Below are 21833 nucleotides of genomic sequence, written 5' to 3'. Positions count from 1 at the left end.
GTGATAGAAATATTCTAACACAGTATCATTGTGATGGTTGTGCAACTCTAAAAATCACTAAATTTTACACGTAAAATGGATGAAATTTTACAACATGTAAATTACGTCTTAATAAACCTGCTAAAGAATGTAGAAAACAGAAATATATATATATATATATATATATATATTTTTTTTTTTTCTAGTTCTTTTCTTTATTGACCATGAGATAGCTGTATAATTAATTTACACATTTAGGAACTAAATGTCAGAAGTGTTTCCATGCTCTTCTCCTCCCTTGTAGGAGTTCCCCTATTAACCAAAAACTATATTTCATTTGTATACACATTTCTGGGAAATATTAATAATACATTTTTAAAAGTTTCATCCTTTTTATAATTTCTCTGCTTGCCATTTAATAAAGTCCTAATTTCACTTTAAAAAGTCAGATTGTGGGTCAATTTAGGCAAAATACACACAATGATTATCAAATTCTTTAAAATTTATCTAGTACAAATAATAGGGAACTGCTGGACAATGCCTTTTATATTTTAATAATATACAAACTGCAATTATAGATGAGTTCATATAATCACCTACAGCCTCACTTTCCTCCTTTAAAATGGGAATAAAACCAACTTTATCTCATAGACACAGATGTAAGAGTCAAATTAGATAGTGTACATGAAAATACTTTGGATGGTTGTAAATAGTATTTTATTATTACAATTAATAGTTGAATCTGTTTTAAAATTAGTTCATACAAGTCATATGAAAATAAGGAATAGGAAGACCTATCTGAATTTAAGGAAACTTTGCTTTCACAAAGACAGAAAAATTAATTTTATTCCTTTCACTCAAATAAATATTTGAACTTGGCCTATAAAATGCTTACATGTTCAGGAGGAGCCTGCTTGCTATATTCATGAAAGTAAACTCTTTTAAGTGCACAAAAACTTCTATAGATTAGTATTGTTTTGTATTTCACAATGTTTCTTAAAAAAAAAAAAAGTTAATTCTATTAACTTCAGCAATTTCCATTGAAAGAAGATAAATGTCAAAGATGGCAGACCAGAAAGATGGGACTTTCTCCTCTCCCAGAAAAGTAGCTAGGGGACAGGCAGAAATGGCCAAGAAAAACATGTTCTAGGGTTTAGGACTCCAGGGGGAGGCTGACACTGCCCTGAAGAGAGAGGTGCAAAGGAAAAGAACCTATATAGCAAAACTGAGAGTTAAAGCCGCAGCTGGAGCTACCAGTGCCCTCCCCCAACCTATAGACAATTTTGAATTCTCAGAACTTGAGGCTAGCTGCTGCAGACAAAGGGGGCCAACAGGGATTCACCTTCCTTGCAAATAGGAGACAGAGGGATATGGCCTAAGGCTGACTCAACTTTTGACCCATAAATTTGGTCTATGTGTCCCACAAGCCCTTCCAAGCTGGGAGGGGCTGCATCATTGTTTGCTTTGCAAGGCACAAGACTAAAGAGATCTAAATCTCTTGAATACCTTCCCTACTGACCAGGACTGCTCGTTGAGGATGCAGAGGGGAGTGGAATTTATTTTCTACCTTGTAATGGAGGGGCTGCCAGCAAAGGTTGGAAAACAACCTCTGAGAAAGTTTGAAATACGAGGCTCTTAGACTCTATGCAGAATCCTTGATCACCTTGATCCAGTCTGTGTTGCAGCAAACACAGCCTGACCAGGCTCTGAACTGAAAGGGCTGCTGAGGAGGGTCATCTACTGGTGGGCCAAGGAAGTATATGTGACAAAATTAAAAGTGATTAAGTAAGAGAGGCTTTTTCTGGCCTTTATGGCCTCCTCCATCAAGGCCCTTGGAAGCAGGTCTGCATCCCATTACTGGGTCCAGTGCCTAAATTTGAAAACTAACAGGGACAATCTTAAAGACCTAGAACAGGCTGAACCAAGAATTAAAGAACAGTAGTAACACACAGCATAACACAACTAAAACCTTATAAAAGAAAGTGGGCATCTAAGTAAACTCGCCACCATAATCAGATGCCAAGACACCAGTAAAATATTACAAGCCATATTAAAAAAATGGAAGAAATGGCCCAAGAAAAGAAATATATCAAAGCCCCAGATGAGACACAGGATTTGAGACAACTGATCAATGAGATTCATACAAATTTCCAAAATTAAATGAATGAGTTGAAAAACAAATGGCGAAAGAGTTAAAGGACATCAAGAAGACCCTGAGTGAACACAAAGAAGAATCTGAAAACCTGAACAGAAAAGTAACAGAGCTCATGGGATGAAAGACATGATTGGTGAGATAAAAACCACAAAAATATACAATAGCAGACACAAAATGATAGAAGAAAGAAAGTGATACAGAAGATAGAACAGCTGAAATTGGAGAGAGGACAGAGAGAAAAGAATGAAAAAAATTGAACAGGGCTCCAGGGGGTTAAACAATAACATGAAACACAACAAAAATTGTGTCGTAAGAGTTCCAGAAGGAGAAGAGAAGGGAAAAGGGGCAGACTGAGTATTTGAGGAAATAATGACTGAAAATTTCCCAGCTGTCATGAAAGAAATGGACTTACATGTCCAAAGTGTACTCTAATCAGAAAAAATCTGAGTAGACCTACTCCAGGACACATACTACTCAGAATGTCGAATGTCAGAGATAAGTAGAACGTTCTGAGAGAAGCAAGGGAAGAAGCAAACCATCATATACAATGGACACCCAGTAAGATTTAGTTCAGATTTCTCATCAGAAACCATGGAGGTGAGAAGACAGTGGTATGATACAATTAGAATACTGAAAAAGAAAAACTGCCAGCTGAGAATTCTTTATCCAACAAAATTGTCCTTCAAGTGTGAACATGAGTTTTAAAATATTCACAAACAAACGGAAACTAAGAATTCATGAACAAGAATCCACCTTTGCAGGAAATACTAAAGGGAGCCTGCAGTCTAAAAGAAAAAGATGGGAAAGAGGGGCTTGGAGAAGAGTGAAGAAGGCAAGATTAGCAGAAAGGATAACCAAAAGAGTGAAAAGGGGTGGTGTACTCATCCCGGTGGTTAGGGCCTCCATCTACCACATGGGAGGTCCGCAGTTCAAACCCTGGGCCTCCTTGACCCGTGTGGAGCTGGCCCACATGCAGTGCTGATGTGTGCAAGGAGTGCCCTGCCATGCAGAGGTGTCCCCCACGTAGGGGAGTCCCATGCGCAAGGAGTGCGCCCTGTAAGGAGACCTGCCCAGTGCTAAAGAAAGTGCAGCCTGCCCAGGAATGGTGCCGCACACACGGAGAACTGACACAACAAGATGATGCAACAAAAAGAAACAGATTCCCATGCCACTGACAACAACAGAAGCGGACAAAGAAGATGCAGCAAATAGATACAAAGAACAGACAACCGGGGTGGGGTGGGGGGGGGAAAGGGGAGAGAAATAAATAAACAATAAAAAAAAAAATTTGAAAAGATGAAAATGAGATGTGACATATGAAAACCTAAGAATAAAATAATAGAAGTAAATAATGCATTTACAGTTTAATCAGTTCACATTTAAACTCCCCAATCTAAAGATATAGGCTGACAGAATGGATTTTAAAAATGAGTGATCCATATGCTGCCTACAAGAGACTTATCTTAGTCCAGGGGTTCTTAACAAGAGGTCCATGAGCTTGAATTGAAATTCAAAAAAATATTCTTGTGGGGATGTGTTGGTGTGGGTGTGATATATTTATTAAATAATACATAGTATGGTATGGACTTAGTAAGGGGCCCATGATTTTCACCTGACTGGCATAGGGGTCCATGGAATAAAAAAAACGTTAAGAACTCCTTCCTTAGACCCAGGAATGTGAATCAGCTGAAAATGAAAGGTTAGAAAAAGACACTTCATGCAAACAGTAACCAAAAAAGAGCAGGGGTAGCTATACTAGTAATGGACAAAACAGATATTAAAATCCAAAACTTATAAGAGATATAGAAGTCCATTATATATTAATAAAAGGGACAATCCACCAGGAAGAAATAAGTCATGAATTTCTATGCACCTAACCAGGGTGCCCTAACATACATGAGGCAAACTGGCAAAACCGAAGGGAGAAACAGACATTTATATAATAATAGTTGGAGATTTAACACACCACTTATATCATTAGATAGTATAACTAGACAGAAGATCAACAAGGAAACAGAGAAGTTGAACAATATAATAAATGAGCTAGACCTAACAGACATATACCGAATGCTGCATCCCAAATCAGTGAGGGTTATACATTCTTCTCAAGTGCTCATATACCTTTCTCCAGGATAGACCACATGTTGGGTCAAAAGGCAGGTCTCAGTAAGTATAAAAAGATTGTAATTATACAAAGCATCTTCTCAGATCATAATGGAATGAAACTGGGAATCAATAATAGATAGGAAAAGGGAAAATTCACAAATGTTTGGAGGCTGAACAACACATTCCTAAACAATCAGTAAGTCAAAGAAGAAATTGTAAGTGAAATTAGTAAATATATTGAGACAAATGAAAATGAAAACACAACTTATCAAAATTTATGGAATACAGCAAAAGCAGTGCTAAGAGGGAAATTTATAGCCCTATATGCCTATATTAAAAAAGAAGGAAGACCTAAAATCAAAGATTTAATTAACAACTGGAGAAACTAGAAAAAGAACAGCAAACCATTCCCAAAGCAAGACGAAGGAAAGAAATAATAAAGATTAGAGCAGAAATAAATGAAATTGAGAATAACAAAAAAAAAAAAAAATCAACAAACCAAAAGCTGGTCTTGGAAAAGATCAATAAAATTGACAACCCTTAGCTAGAATAGCAAAGAAAAAGAGAAGATGCAAATAAATAAAATCAGAAACGAAAGCAGGGGAGTTATGACTGACCCCACTGAAGTAAAAAGAATCATAAGAGGGTATTATGAGAAACCCTATGCCCAACAAACTAGACAAACTAGATGAAATGGACAGATTCCTAGGAATGCACAAACAATCTACACTGATGCAATAAGAAATACAAGTTCTTGTAAGAAATACAAGAACTTAACTAACCAATCATGTTTAAAGAAATTGAATCAGGGAAGTGAACTTGGCCCAGTGGTTAGGGCGTCCATCTACCACATGGGAGGTCCGTGGTTCAAACCCCGGGCCTCCTCGACGTGTGTGCAGCTGGCCTATGCACAGTGCTGATGTGCGCAAGGAGTGCTGTGCCTTGCAGGGGTGTCCCTCACGTAGGGGAGCCCCATGAGCAAGGAGTGAGCCTTGTAAGGAGAGTTGCTCAGCTCGAAAGAAAGTGCAGCCTGCCCAAGAATGGTGCTGCACACACGGAAAGCTGATACAACAAGATGACGCAACAAAAAGAAACACAGATTCCCGTGCCACTGACAACAACAGAAGTGGACAAAGAAGATGCAGCAAATAGACAGAGAACAGACCGGTGGGTGGGGGGGTGAGGGGGGGACAGCAGAGAGAAATAAATAGATAAATCTTTAAAAAAAAAAATCAGAAAGTGTTTAAAAAAAAAAAAAAAATGGAATCAGTCATCAAAAATCTCCCAACAAAGAAAAATCCAAGACTAGATGGCTCCACAGTGAATTCTACCAAGCATTTCAAGAATTAACACCAATCCAGTTTAAACTTTTCTAAAAAATTGAAGAGGAAGACAAATTACCCAACATATTTTATGAAGCCAACATCACCAAAGCCAGATAAAGATGCTACAAGAAAATTAGACAAATTTCTCTAGTGAACAGAGATGCAAAAATTTCCAACAAAATACTTGCAAATATAATCCAACTGCATATTAAAGGAATTATACCCCCTGACCAGGTGGAATTTTCCTGGTATGCAAGGGTGATATCAATTACCATAATATGTGGTATTAACAAATCAAAGGGAAAAAAACCGCCTAATTATCTTGACTGATGCAGAAAAGGCTTTGACAAAATCCAGCATCCTTTCTTTTTAAAAAACACTTCAAAAGATAGGAATAGAAGGAAAAGAAAGAATAAAAGGAAAATTCCTCATATGATAAAGTGCATATATGAATAATCCACAGCCAACATCATAGTCAATAGGGAAAGGTTGAAAGCTCTGTCTCGAAGATTGGGAATAAGACAGGGATACTCACTGTCACCACTGTCATTCAACATTGTGGTAGAAGTTCTAGCTCCAGCAATTAGACAAGGAAGACAAAAGGCATCCACATAGGAAAAGAGGAACTAAAACTCTATTTGTGGATGACATGATCCTATATTTAGAAAAGTCTGAAATGTCTACTACAAAGCTACTTAAGCTAATAAATGAGTTCAGCAAAGTGGCAGAATACAAGATCAACACACAAAATTCAATCATGTTTCTGTACAATAGTATTGAACAATCTGAGGGGGAAATTAGGAAAGTAATTCCATTTACAACAACAACAAAAAGACTCAAATATCTAGCAATCAATTTAACCAAAGAAGTACAGGACCTATATTCAGAAAACTACAAAACAATCTAAAAGAAATCAATGAAGACATAAACAAATGGAAAGACATTCCGAGTTCATGGATTGGAAGACTAAATATTGTGATGATGTCAATTCTACCCAAATTGATTTATAAATTCAATGCAATACAAATTAAAATTCCTACAATCTATTTTACAGAAAGAGAAAAGGCAATTACCAAATTATTTGTAAGGGAAAGTGCACCTGAATAGCCAGAAGCATTCTAAAAAGGAATTTCACTGCCTGACCTTGAAACATATTACAAAGCTACAGTGGTAAACAGCATGGATTGGAATAAAGATAGACACATTAATCAATGGAACAGAATTAAAAGTCCAGAAATAAACCCTCACCTCAATGGCAGCTGCTTTTCAACATACCTACTGTATTAGTCAGGGTTCTCTAGGGAAACAGAATCAACAAGGGATATCTGTCAATAGTAAGAGATTTATCAGTCTCTCATGCAGGCGTGGAGATGCACAAGTCCAGGTTTGGCAGGCAGGCTGCAACCAGGAGCTCCAATGAAAGTTCAGTGAAGATTCTTGACGAGTTCTGGGAGATGTTGGCTGTCCAAAGATGAGCTGGGAAATACTCTCTCAAGGCCAGAATCATTTCCCCTTATAAGGGATTCAATTGACTGGGTTAAGTATCACTCCCTGGTGATGGTAATCTCCCTGATTGATATAATTGTAACCAGCTATCTATGATTTACCACTGCAGTAAAGTCAATGGTGACTTAAGTCCATAAATGCTTTATATTGTATTATAGTTAGCCCAGTGATTGCTTGACCCAACAACTGGGCACAATTACCTGGCCAAGTTGACACAATAGCCTAACCATCATGCCTACCAAGTCCATTTTAATGGAACAAAACAGTCTCTTCAATAAATGGTGTTGCAAGAACTGGATATCCATAATCAAAAGAATGAAAGAAGACCCTATCTCACCCCCTGTACAAGAATCAATTCCAAATGGATCAAAGACCTAAATATAAAAGCCAGAAGCCTAAAACTACTAGAAGAAAATGCAGTCAAACATCTTAAAGAGCCTGTGATAGGAGGTGGTTTCTTGGACTTTATACCCAAAGCGCGAGCAACAAAGGGAAAAACAGATATATGGGACTTCCTCAAAATTAAACACTTTTGCACCTCAAAGGACTTCGTCAAAAGGATAATAAGACAGCTGAATCATTGGGAGAAAATATTTGGAAATTACATATCCAATAAAGGTTTAATATCCATGATACATAATAAAGAGATGCTACAATTCATCAATAAAAAGTCAACATGATTAAAAAATGGGCAAAAGAATTGAATAGGCATTTGTCCAGAGAATAAACACTAATGGTGAAAATACAATATGAAAAAACACTCAACATCACTTGAGATTAAGGAAATGCAAATCAAAACTACAATGAGATATTATTTCAAACCTATTAGAATGGCCACTATTAAAAAGACAGAGACTATAAGTGTTGGAGAGGATGTGGAGAGAGAGGAACACTTATTCACTATTGGTGGGAATGTAGAATTGTATAGCCACTGTGGAGGACTGTTTGGCAGTTTCTAAAGAAGTTGAATATAGATTTGCCAAATGATCCAGTCAGCTATACTGGTGCTAATGCAAAATACCAGAATCTGTTGGCTTTTATAAAGGGTATTTTTTGGGGGTAGAAGCTTACGGTTACCGGGCCATCAAACTTAAGTTACTTCCCTCACCAAATTTTATTACCATGTGTTGGGGCCAGATGGTTGCTGATGTCTGTAAGGGTTCTTCAGGCTTCCTGGGTTCCTCTCTCCCCTTTGCTTGCCTCTAAGGGTTCTTCAGGCTTCCTGGGTTCCTCTCTCCCCTTTGCTTGCCTTTCTCCAAGCTCAGCTGCTCTGTTATCTCCACAAGGCCAGCTGAAAACTCCTAGGCAAATGGCTTGTTTCTCTTCCTGGGGCCTTCTCTCTTTCCTCATGACAAAGCTCCTCTGTGTGCTTACTTCCCTGGGCTCCAGCTCAGGACTCCAACCTCCCTTTCCTGCAGTGCAGTTTCTCTGTGAGTCCCTACCCACCAAGGGGTCAGGAATGCAACATTCAATTGACATGGTCCAATTAAAGACTTAATCATTATTTAATCAAGTAAAAGTAAAACCTCTGAATCGAATACACATAAATATGCCCAGAGGAAAAGGCCAGTTTACGAACATAATCCAATATTTCTTTTTGGAATTCATCAATAATATCAAACTGCTACACCCAGCAATACCACTACTTGGGATATACCCAGGTGAACTGAGAGAGTGACATGAACAGACATCTGCACACAGATGTTCATTTCAGCATTATTCATGATAGCCAAAAGCTGGAAACACACGTGTCCAACTGATGAATGGATAAACATACCATGGTCTACACATATGATGGAATATTATGCAGCCGTAAGAAGAAATGAAGTCATGAGCATATGACAACATGGTTGAACGTGGAAGATATTATGTTGAGTGGAGCAAGCCAGGCACAAAATGACAAATATGGTATGATTATGTTATTAGGAACTAATTATATTTTGTAATCTCATGGAGTTAATAGCTTTAATATGGGTCACCAGAAAATTGAATGAGGTTAGAGAGTAGAAAGCTGAGGGTTAACTTGTGCAGAATTGGTAAAAGGGATGTGTGCTACTCTTTGGAAATGAATAGAAAAGATGGAAGCACAACATAATGTTTGTAAGTGGCAGTGCTTTATATGGGTATGACGGCTAAAGGGAAAGTCTAAGGTCATGTATATAACTAAAAGGAAAGCTAAAAAATGTATCATGGGAGTGTATAGCAAAGTAAAACCTTATGTGAAATCTGAATATGACTAATATTGCATATATGACTGTTTTTCTCTGAAACTGAACAAATATATATTAATGTTACACAGACAAAAACACATACTCACATACACACACTGTACTAAATGAAAGAAACCAGAAACAAAGTACTACATATAGTTTATATAAAATATAAATATAAATCAATTTTTAAAAATGAAATTATATTAGTTGCTAGTTAGGGCTGGGGAAGGCTAGAGGGATTGAGAGGTGACTGCTAAAGGGTATGGAGTTTTTGGAGTAATGAAATTGTTTTAAAATTTTTAAAATTTGATTATATACTTTGGATACATTGTGTTGTATGTGAACATATCCCAATAAAATGCCTTTAAAAAAAAAGATCCATGTTGCAAGTCCTTAAGAAACCATAACCAACTGAATTGCCAACATCCTTAATATCAAAAGTACTTTGCCTTGTACTAAAATTTTCAGGCTTTTCTTCAAAGAAAAGCTCTTTTCTGAGGAGCAGATGTGGCTCAAATTGTTGAGCGCCTGCCTCCCACACAGGAGGTCCCAGGTTTGCTTCCTGGTGCCTCCGAACAAAAACAAACAAGCAAAACAAATGAAAAAACCAACTCAGGGGAGCCCATGTAACTCAATGGTTGAGCATTGGCTTCCCGCATATGAGGTCCCAGGTTCAATCCCCAGTACCTCAAAAACAAACAGGCAAAAACGAATAAACAACTCCTGTGTTTTTGTTTTTGTTTTTTTGCTTTTTTTGTTTTTTTTTCCCATCTGTTTTTCATCTGTTGTTAAAAACTTTTCTTAATAGTTATTCACAATTTTATCCATTACCTTTTTCTCCTCACTACTCAATAACACCATATGAAAATTTTTTTCTTAGTCAATGTCTAACTTAATGATGAAACACAGCATCTATTTTGTTCCATATGATATCCAAGAAAGAAGAACAAAAGGAAATTGTCACGGCCTAAGTGACACGTCTGAATAATATGGAAAACCCAGAGGATGGATTATGAATTTGACAGAGATTTCAGAGTGGGGAAACTTTTCAGCCATGAGGTGTGGAGGCATGGCACTGTTGTATGGGTCACTCAGTTCTCTGGTAAAGACTCTATGTGAGAAAGTTTTATTTCACAGATAGCCATCTCAATTCTATATACATATATATTCAGGTATACCATTGTCAGAACATAGTGGCCTAGACAAGTAGTTTATTTTAATTTACTTTTATCTATGCTTTTCCTTCAACTCTATCTGCCATTTGCACAAATGATAATTAAGAGAATGTTTCTATTTCCATTCTTATTTTCCTTTCTATGCTCACCTTAACTCCTCACCAAAAATGCCAGTCACCCCATTTGTTCTGTAACTTGCCTTTAGACTTTAAAATTCAGTTCTACAATTAGTAAAAAGAAATATCAGGAAATATCCTTATTATTAAATTTAAGTTGACTGAAAGACAAGTAAAGCTATATTTGTAGAGGAGATAGATTTTTTATTTAAAAAATGTCATTTACTTCCACTTTGAAGAAAAATAAGAAATGAACACCATACTTTCTATTTTTAATTATACCATGAACAAGAGGTTGGACTATTTTCTGGAGAGCACTTCCAAATCAAAGAAAACGAGCTTCCCTTAGTAAGGAATTTTGCACTGATTCGTTTCAATTCAAAAGGTTACTTATACTGAACTCATTAATTGAAGATCGCTGAAATGCACAATTTAAATATAACTTACTTCTCTTTCCTATGGTACCTATATTACATAAAGTGTTTCCAGTTTGTAGTGATTATTAGAATCTTGGTATTTACATTATTTTATTACCTGGGGTACAGTTTAAATTATTTTCATTTATTAAATACTCAAGACTTTGATTTCTATGCAAAATCTCACTCATATAAAGAATACTACATGCATCAGTTTAGAAAACTTGCTTATAGATTTATAGAGTGATAGAATGACTTTCATGTGATTCAACTTATTCTGATACTTGAAGCATAGAAATAATTCTTTCACATAGATGCATTTGAGTATAATAGTTGACATTTCAAATTCCTATATTTATTGACTCTGTGGAGGTTTAAAATGACTTGAAATGAAACAGAAAGAATCACATACTACACAATTTAATGTGCTTTCTGACACCAGCAGATTAACTCATGAAAGGTTTTGCATTCTAGTTCAATTTTTGTGATATCTATTAAGGCAGAAAAGACTTTACAGTTGTTTTCTTTTAACAGTTACACACTATAAGATTTCTAATCAAATGATTGAGAGTCAGATCTTAATGTCTTAGTACATGCATTAGTCAAATTTCATTCTAATAGGGCTTTCCTGATATTGAAAAAAGGTATGTTCTTTTCTGTTGATTTCATACTTGAAAACTTTCACAAGATTTTGCACATAGCATAAATACACTATAATGTAGTTCCATCAGTTTAACAAGTATTTACTTTTTTTTGCTTATCCTGACCTGAATGAAAAAATTTTCACTGTTAAACATTTAAACTACTTTGTTCAAGTCGACATGGAATTAGAGGTCATAGCCATGACCATGCAGGGGCTCTCATTGGTTTATCTTATTTGTCTGAACTCCTAGTGGGGATCTCCTTATTCTTTGAATTTGCAAAGCTACCTAGACTACACAAGCCCTTGACCTCATTAGCTCAATGGTCAAGCTAATAGAAGGAATTTGTATATGTCAATGGTATGGGAGATAGTAAAATGAGGGACAAGAGTATGAATTAGCAAGAAATTAAATATATACAGCTGAGAGCTAGGCTGAAGCACTGAGAATTACCTGTTTCATTTTATTTTCTAGAAAGTAAGATGAGCTCTTCTCATTTAATTTAAAAGGGCTTGGTTATGTTTTATATCATTTAGATATACAAGGTATTATCTTTCCTTCTCATGGAAGGGACCCCTCTTTGAAAGTATTTACATAAAATTTTCAGGGATGTGGACTGTATCTTGGCACAAAATAAATTGCCTCATTCTGAAGACAAATTACTCTCTAGTCACCTTATAGTGTATTTTTTTTTTTAAATTTCATGGATGGAGGCTCAGAGCTGAATCTGTTTCACACTTTCATCACTTGACCTAATGCCTCTATCTTATTACAAATCTAATCTCCTTTAGGCATACAGTGCAGTTATAATCTACCAACCTGCTTACACAATTTCTATCCTTCTCAAGCTAGTCTCTTTGGTGTCCTGTGAAAACATAGGGCCTTATTTTGTAACTTTTCCTGGAATGACCTTTCCCCAGCTGTTCATTTAAATCTCAACCCATTCTTCCACCCTGGCTTCAGTTCCATGCCCTCTACTCCACCAACTCCAAATGACCTCTTTTTTTGCATCATTTAGATTTATTACACAACTAGAAGATTTCGTTAGTTATTTCTCATATGTGTTAGTCCTATCTTCTTACTTAAAAGGCAGGAAGTCCTTAAAGGCAGGAATCATATCTGATATTTCCATATCCTCCATAAAGTGTTTGGTCATTCTTTTATTTATTATCTTTTTAAGATTTTTATTTTTATTTATTTCTCTCCCCTCCCCCCCCCCCCCCCCCCCAGTTGTCTGTTCTCTGTGTCCATTCATTGTGTGTTCTTCTGTGACTGCTTCTATCCTTATCAGTGGCACCGGGAATCGGTGTTTCTTTTTGTTGCGTCATCTTGCTATCAGCTCTCCGTGTGTGTGGCGCCATTCTTGGGCAGGCTGCACTTTCTTTCACACTGGGTGGCTCTCCTACAGGGTGCACTCCTTGTGCGTAGGGCTCCCCTAAGCATGGCAGGGCACTCCTTGCATGCATCAGCACTGCGCATGGGCCAGCTCCACACGGGTCAAGGAGGCCCTGGGTTTGAACCACGGACCTCCCATGTGGTAGGAGGACACCCTATCCATTGGGCCAAGTCTGCTTCCCTGGTCATTCTTGTAATAGGTAAATTTTGCTGAATGTGATATACCCATAAATTTACTGGGTAAAAAAATAAAATCAAATTTGTGTCACAGAAAACCAAAAAGGCAAAGTGTTAACTTTTGAATAGACTGTTTTATTACCAACTATCTTAAACCTGGGTAGTCTTACCCGTATCCAGTACCTTCTAGATTTACAGTGATCTTTCTAGAATCACATGCAGATTTGAAGAAACTGTAAGCATTTTGCTTTATTATAGCACACTGATTTCAAGTATTTTTTATTAAAAAATGCACTTCAATAGATAGTATTAAAAATAACATTTCTATACTTTCACAAGATGTTTAAAAAAGTAACTCTTCTATTTGTTGTCATTCAACTAGGCTAAACTATATTACAATTATCAATGTGTAAAAGAAAGTATATTCCATAGTTATGAGATGAATTAATGTTTATTTTGCTGTGTTAGCATATGCCAAAGAACAGAAAGACTTTTATACCTGTAATTTGTGCTTAGAAATTATGTGGTGGTCAGATATCTTAGGAGTTGCAGTTTACTTTTTAGTATACCTCCTGATGCTCTATTAGTGTATATTGAATTGGACTTTATTTTATTAAATGAATATCAGTGTTAGCTATCTGAGCACCTTATTTTCTTGGAAACAATTACTTTTTTATCACAATTGATCATTTGTGTCAGTTTTTATTCTTTTGAATAACATAAGAATTATATATTTAATAATTTACAAAGTAGAGTATAACTTGAGGAAAACTGCATTAAAATGAGACAATCCTTGAGTTTTAAAGCAGAGTTGAGTCTGTATTCAGTTTAGTTACAGTGGATACATAAGATTCAGGGCAGCAGGATTTACCCAGGCATCCTCTGCAACATGAATCACTGTGGGCACAAATGGCAATGCTGTCCAGTGATCCAGCAGCTATCCTATTCCACTGCTGTGTGGCTTGGCAGTAGGGATCATTGAAATGTTTTCATCTTACATGGGGTTTCCCTTTGCAATTAAACTGTTTGCCTTATGTAATTATGAAAACACAACTCTGTTGACTGAACACTGGGTTTATCACCAATTTCTTGCTTACCCATCACTTCATCTATTTTTTTCCAGTAGGTTTACATAGTCCTCCAGGCCTGCTTGCATGTTTTGCACCCACAGGAGGCAGCTGGTAAAAATGTCTCGAGGGCGTGGGTGCCTCTGTGTGCAGGACACAGACTCTGGTACACATTGCCCTCTCCTGGACAATCAGATCATGGGATTTATAAACTGGGTCGCAGCACAGAAGAAATGAGATATAACTTTTGCACTCCACTTGGCAAGAGCCAAGCCCTTATTATGCCCAACTGGGGTTCCATAATTTAAGAAGGTGGTAGAGAAACTGATATGTTCAGCAATTTGCACTGAAAACAATTTTCTTTTGAAGGGTTAGGTGACGGGACTATACAATTTAGAAGAGAAATGGATAAATAAGAGCAAAATATTTCAGGTGCACAAAGGTTCAGCGTGAGGATGATTGAAAATTGTTTCCCATATCCACTCATGATCGATCAGAAAGTAAGGAAGCTCTAATGATTTAGGGACAATTTAATAGAAGCTATCACTGAAGGTATTTCGAAGACCTTGAGCTCTTCTCTATAATGGAGAAATGGTTGTACTCTCAGGCTTAGTCAAACAATGTGGGGAAAAGAGTAAAATAATCCATTCTTTTCCTTTACCCTGGGTGTCAGCCGGAGATGATAAAGATGGTTATCATTAGTATATTTTTAATGATGATGATTATGATAATAGCAATAACTAAAAATTGACAACATTTATCGCCCCGCTACATGTTTTAGGTATTTTGTCTCATTTAATCCTTGCAACCTGTGAGGTATAGCCTATCATTTTTCTCATTTTACAGGTGGGAAAACTGAAGCTCAGAGGGTCAAGTAAATGATTGAATGCACGTAGCTGGTAAGATCTGATACCTGAACGACTAATTCCAGAGCTGAAAGTTTTAGCTATCATTTTATACTGTCTGGTTTTTTTTTCCTCCACAGGCCTTTTGCTACTAAAGTAGGAACAATAAAAATTATTTTATCAAAAGGCAGGGGTGGGTCTCTGAAGGCTTGACAGAAGCCAAATAATAGCACTCCATCTACAGTAGATTTCTATCTAATTCAGTTTATTGTTTACTCTAAGAAAAATTCTTTTGAGCAACAGGGTTCATGTGACAATGTAGCAACACTTGTCTGATTTCCTGGTGGTTGGTGGTCATGACAGTGGCAAGGATCTAAACATGTTTGAAAGGGAGAAGAGCAAAAAGCTCTTCATTAAAATTCAGTTGTTCTGGACAATAACAGCAGTGCTTTCGATGTCCACATGGACCTGGGCCTCTCATATGTATTACTCTTGATTTTGTTCTAGTAAAATGTGGATCATACCCGATAATCAACCCCTGGGATAGTGATAAAGGCAAAATTATATACTGTCTGTGAAAGCAATTTGGAGATTATAAAGCAGGGTTCAAATGGAAAAAAAATATTATTTCAGTTAGTATTAATAACCTTTGGTTCCTATAGTAGTTTCATTTTCCCCAATATGTACCATAATGCTTCAGGTTATTTATGTCAGTATCTTCTCAAGCTTTCCCTTTGCCTTACAAATGCCACCTCCTCCAAGAAGTCTTCCTCCTCCAAGCATGAATCACATGCTGGTCATACTTTGATTATGGGTTTACTTATTAGCGTATATGATTGTCTCTGCCAAGACTGTGAGTTCTTACAGGACTGCTTTCTGTTAAAGTTTGTATCTCCCAGCAGAGAGATCACTATGTAGTTAAATAATAACTATATTAAAAGTATATAATTCAAGAAGACATAATTTTTCCCCCATATTTTTTTTTGCTGTATTTCATCCCTGGTATAGGAGGCACTCAGATTACTGAATAAATAGATTAAATATCTAATACTTAAGGCAACCACCATATAGCTTTTCCAGATTAAAAGGAAGTTAGCCTTTGATTTGTATACTCTATTCTGAGAAAACAAGTAACTCTCTGACAAGGGCAGAAGCATAGTAAATTAGTATTGTGACCATAAGGCAAAGGGACTAATTTTTACTTGTGATCTGTAAAATCAATCTCCATATTTTAAGTTACAACCTGTAAATTTAGAGGGTTACCTAAATACTGCATGGCAGTGCTTAGAGCTTTAATGAGTAAATCATATAAAAGAGAACTGAGAACTTCTGCTGAAAGCAATATTATGAATGACATGTGGTCTTCTGGAAACATATTGTAAATAGGTTGCATTGACTAAATTAGAAAATACTTTCTTAAAAATGATATTGAGAAAAGGAAGCAGAAATTATGGTATATGTCAGATACAAAGGAAAGGAATACAACAAACTCACTCTGCTCACAGGTAATAGTTGTGAATAGGCCATGCCTGACTCTAATATTGGTTAATATCCATCATGTTAAGACTATTTATGAAATAGACTGGATAACTTAAGAGGTTTCCCACACAAATAACATCTTTACTTCAAGCTTCTGTACTCATCTTTTCATAAACATTTATATTTTTATTATGTGCCAAAATTATGTTCTCTCTTCAAAAATTGGCAATGAACTACTTAGAAATTCCCTTGCCTAAAAAAAAAAATCCTGTATCAAGATTTATTGAAATTGATATAAACAATAAAAATTTTGAAATGCTAAGAAATCTTTGAGGCCTATATCACTATACAAATTCACACAAACATAATCTATACTTTAAACTGTGGTGAAAACCAAGTTCTTGGCTGTATCAGGAAATAGGGTTCAAAATTTTAAACTTTTCAATTCTTTATACCCCACTGGAGAGTATATAATAGTTTATAATCTTATGATCTTATTTGGAGAAATACAAACAGGATTATTTTATTAAAGCATAACCTGTATGTTTTGGTAATACCACTCACTCGATCAGTGTTACTGCTGACCAAAATGTACTAAAGACTGGTAGCTTGACCTACAAGAATTATATACGTGACATTAACATATTCAGTGCTATGTATACCTCTATGAAATGAATCCGTTTGAAGGATGTATTGCTCAAAAACAGTACTCTATAACGCTATAAAATTAACTTGTGTTTATCAGTCTCATTTCAAAGAGAGTGAAGAGAAAACTTCTGTAATCACAGCCAAACTGACCTCTGTCTGATCTTTTCCTAACTATGAATGGTATGGGAACCGCTCTGAAGGTACAGTGCCACCTCCTAAGGAGTCAGCGCTATCTTCCTGGTGATTCATTCCATGATAGGGTAACAGTGTGTGTATTTACAAACAGAGTGCTGAGGGAAAACTCCCAATTCTAGTATCACCAAATGCATGTAAAAGATGATCATACTCACTAATTAGCAACATCAGGAAGTTAGTAAGTGATAGGAGTTGGGATATGAACTAACATGGAGCAGTGGATTCTAAAGTATTAGAGATCACTGAAATGGCTGGTCCATACTGAATAGCGTAATTTAATATTCACTGAAACTCATGGTTCTAAATTCTTCTCCTTGGATAGATGGTATATGTAAAGATGTGTATACCCAAATACACGTATATATATATGCAGAAACACAAATTGTTTATGTATTGCAAATTTTTTTCTATTTTAACTGTGCTACCTTTTATTTTCCCACATTGACCCGTCCCTAATTTTCTTGCTATTATCATACCTCCTCCCACATTTTTTAAAGAACTATCTAGAAGTTTTCCATCACCAGCACGGCATTTAATGGTTCATTCTGAAGTCCCCCAGGTGACTAGAGGACCCTAAATACAATTTCAGTGTCTGTGAACTATTTTCAATGTTTCAAAAATCCCAGTTAAATTCATATATTTCATAAAAGATTTCACTGGTAAATAAGGGATTCCCAACTTGAAGCTCTCAGACCTCTAGGAGTCCACAAAGGTTGTAATGGCTTTTTTTTTTTTTTGTCACCTGAAACAATTTTATTGTGTACAGTCTGAAAAATAACATTTCAGGAACTATGAAAATGGTTCCCAAATCAATTCCTAGGGAATTCTGTCTTTTATACTGTTTCTTTCCTATTGGGACTTGCCCACATACAATGATGTAATTATTGTCTTATGTCACCAAACAAAATCTCCTCACAGCCAGGGGCTCTGCACTCTGCAACCCTTACATGTCCCAACAGCCCCAGGGCAAAATTGTCTATTGATAATGCTTTTAATAAACCTTCATTAGCCATACAAACAATTAAAACCTGCCACAAAATCAATGTTCCTGCAAAATAAATCTAGGCCTGTATTAACTGGCAGGAATCTGAAAAGCAAGAGCTTTTTCTAGGCTCTTTCTTGATATTTACTCTTCTAACTGAAAATACTTAGATTTTCAGAAGCACACTATGAACTTTTAAATCAAAAGTAATGTTTCTGGACCATCTCCAACCACTGTTAATAAAAGCATAATTTAATATTCAATGGAACACATAGCTCTAAGTTCTTCTTGGCTACTGTTTAAGTAAGTAACATCTTTCTACCTGCTAAAGTCAAATATCCTCACTATAACACAAATGGACTGAAATAAAAAATAACACTGGGTCAATCCAATTTTACGGAAGGGGATTTCTCCTGCCCTTTGGTGGCGGTTAAGTGTTTACTGTACACAGCCTCCAGCAGGTTCTCACACACTGTACTAGTGTCTGATATCAGGGACCAGGGACTCCTCCACAGTCAGTAGACTGGTGGAAACTAAATAGCATTTTCAAACAGAGTTTATAGCCACACAGTCTTGGAATGCAGCAACTGAGTCACCAGAATACTTATTTTTCCCTTATTTTTGTTGCAAGATGTCAGCTTTTAAATTCATTTTTCAAAGAAATACACAAGTGTATGCTTTAATCTTGTTCACATTACATTCATGCACTGTTTGATGTGTAAACTTGCACTAAATGTCTTCATTATCTTCATCAACATTTACCTGTATTTACTAAAAGTGTGTGTGAAATATACTTTATAAAATACTTGCACCATTAGTACTATAATCCAAATAAGTGCTTACGACTACAGAATCACAGAATCACTACTGCAACATTATTTACCTTTTTCCCCCAAAGCAGTGGTAAGGTTCTTAAAGGATACCACATATGTGTATGACTCCTATTTCTCTTTACATATTGTTAAATTTACCTATAAATTATTAAAATTTCAGCTAGGGTCCTCAATTAAGTTAGTCAGTACTGCTCAGAACTAAGGAACGAAATAAAGACTGTAGAAAATAAGCTGGATAAAAAGTAGTGCCTTATGACTCATTAAGTAAATGTGCTTACCTTTCATTTAATCTGAGGGAGTTTTCTGAAAAGAAATTTGGCATTTATTTTCTTTTTAGTTCATTGACTGCATTATGCAGCAGCTCACTTTAACTGTTGCAAACTCTGATGTGTCACTATAAAAGTATTTGAGGAACAAGAGAAATTAACGAGGGAGAGAATAAAAGAGTGAAATCTTCATCTAGGGGGAAAGAAAAAAAGGGCAGTCTTTCAAAAGCATTTAAAGAATAATCACCTACCAGTTCTACTCGTCCGAAACCTCCAACTCCGAGGGTGTCAATGATGTTGAAATCAGACAGCTTCAGGTTAGCGAAGAAAGCAGCTTCAGCTTCATATCTGGATTTTTTGATGCGAAAAAATGGAAATTTCTTAGAGGTGCAAACACGAGTACTGCGTACATCTGTACCGGAATGACATGACTGTGGAACAGGATTTACCTGCGTAAATTCCATCTTGCTTTTAGAGTCTGTGTTTTCTCACACATGATTTTTTGGTCCCAGTTTGCAGAATAACATATATTCGCACTTTTTTTTTCAAAGTATAAAAATACAATGTACCCACAGCATGCCAGTGACGTGACTGATAAATCCAGTTATCAAATCAAAGTTACATCTTGGTATTTTTCTATGTGTCTTCTTGTGAGTACAGATTGTTTGAGTTGTTCTGTTTTGGTTCTGTTTTGGGTTTTTTTGTTTTGCTTGCTTTTGTATTTGCCGTTCAGATTTTGGATGACAGTTTCTCATTAGTTTTCCTTATCCACAGGCTGGCAGTTGCTCCTACACATATTTATTAAAAGCGGCAAGATCATTGAGGTCTCTAGAGCAAAATCACAGCCAGGTTTTATGAAAACAGATCCGAAAAGCTGAGGACTGGTGTGCAAATGTTTGAAATGGATGATTTCGGAAGCATATTCATATTCCTAAAAAGTGTCTTCCCTTCCTTTATGTTTACCCACTGACTTGCAGCCAAAACTCTCAGGTAGCAATCCCACGGTCTTTGTGTTTCCAAGTTTCTCGTATGAGTGCTGTGGAGAAGCATGGACTCCTGGTCCCAAAGCCTGACTATGTACATATGCAAATCCGACACATGCAAGTGGCCAAAATACGCGGCTCGGGATGAAACCAGTGAATCTGAGCTGCTTAAAATATCTCCTTGTTAAAGGCCCTGCTATTTTTAGAAAGGGCAGGAAGGCATAAAGATGAAGATGATCCTCCCCCTCACTAAAGTCAGGTCAGGGAGTAATTCAGCTGTCTCAAAAATAAAGTATTTGAATAGCTCTGTGTCACCCGTGACCTTCAAACAGGCAGTGTCTGATTCAGTACTGTACTATAGATAGAAATGAACACATTTGAGGTAATGATACTAACACAACTTGTTTATGTCAATTTCTGAAGAGAAATTGACAAGCATGTTTGGCATGAAGCTGTGGAACAGATTAGCTATTATTCCATTATAGAAACAGTAATTCCCCACTTGGGAAAAATGTGGAAGAACTTTCTAGGTGAGCTTTCAGTATTCTCTCTTTACAACCACACTTCTAGGTTTTCACAAGTAACCCTCACAGGCTCTTCAGAAGGTAAAAATAGTACGGTTTTTCATTATAGGCCAATTATGTAAATCAACTCTGTCTGATAAACCTCTATAAACAAGGCCACAGGTCAATCCTAATGGCATTTGTAGAGTTTTCTTTTTAACTACACAATCAAGAGATCAACATAGTAATTCGGGAGATGCTTTGCTAGAATGGAACATGAGCAGCAAATGTGCATTCTAACATTCCAACTGGTTCACTGCTTTTGGAAAACTAAAACTCCATCCCATTTAAAGGGTCAAGTGACTGCGCTCGCTCCAACAGGTGCTTAAAAAGTGCATCTGTTGGTTACAGACCCCAAGACAACTTGTATGTCGTCAAGCATGTCCTGGCAGTCTAGATAATCAAATCCTTAATAAGATGGTTTTAAAATAATAACCTATGTGCTTACTGGATTTAGGGCAGTTAGGAGTTTAGAAATCTCAGGAGCCATTTCAGCCTACTTTTTTTTTTAGAGGTACCAGGGATTGAATCCAAAACTTGTACATGAGAAGCAGGCACTCAACCACTGTGCTACATCAAGTCCCCAATTTCAGACTATTTCGGTATCATTTATATATTTAAAGCAGGAGTTCTTAACAAGGGGTCTATGAGTTGGAATTGAAATTCAAAAAAAAAAAAACCACAAAAAACTCTTGTGGGTATGGTTTGGTGCAGGTGTAATATATTTATTAAAATAATACACTGTATAGTGCAGACTTAGTAAGAGGT

General features: G+C 36.4%; 1 protein-coding gene across 2 annotated transcripts in view; it reads right to left on the bottom strand.

The window, feature by feature from the left end:
- Positions 1-21833, bottom strand: part of PRKG1 (protein kinase cGMP-dependent 1) — a 1391770-nt gene that overhangs the window by 36817 nt on the left and 1333120 nt on the right. For both annotated transcript variants that reach the window (XM_058298873.2, XM_058298872.1), the window contains exon 10: positions 19771-19867. In XM_058298873.2, the coding sequence (XP_058154856.1) occupies positions 19771-19867 (97 nt within the window). The remainder of the gene's footprint in view (positions 1-19770; positions 19868-21833) is intronic.

This window comes from Dasypus novemcinctus, chromosome 6, assembly GCF_030445035.2.
Source record: "Dasypus novemcinctus isolate mDasNov1 chromosome 6, mDasNov1.1.hap2, whole genome shotgun sequence".
Lineage (NCBI taxonomy): Eukaryota > Metazoa > Chordata > Mammalia > Cingulata > Dasypodidae > Dasypus > Dasypus novemcinctus.
This window is presented reverse-complemented; position numbering and strand designations above follow the sequence as displayed.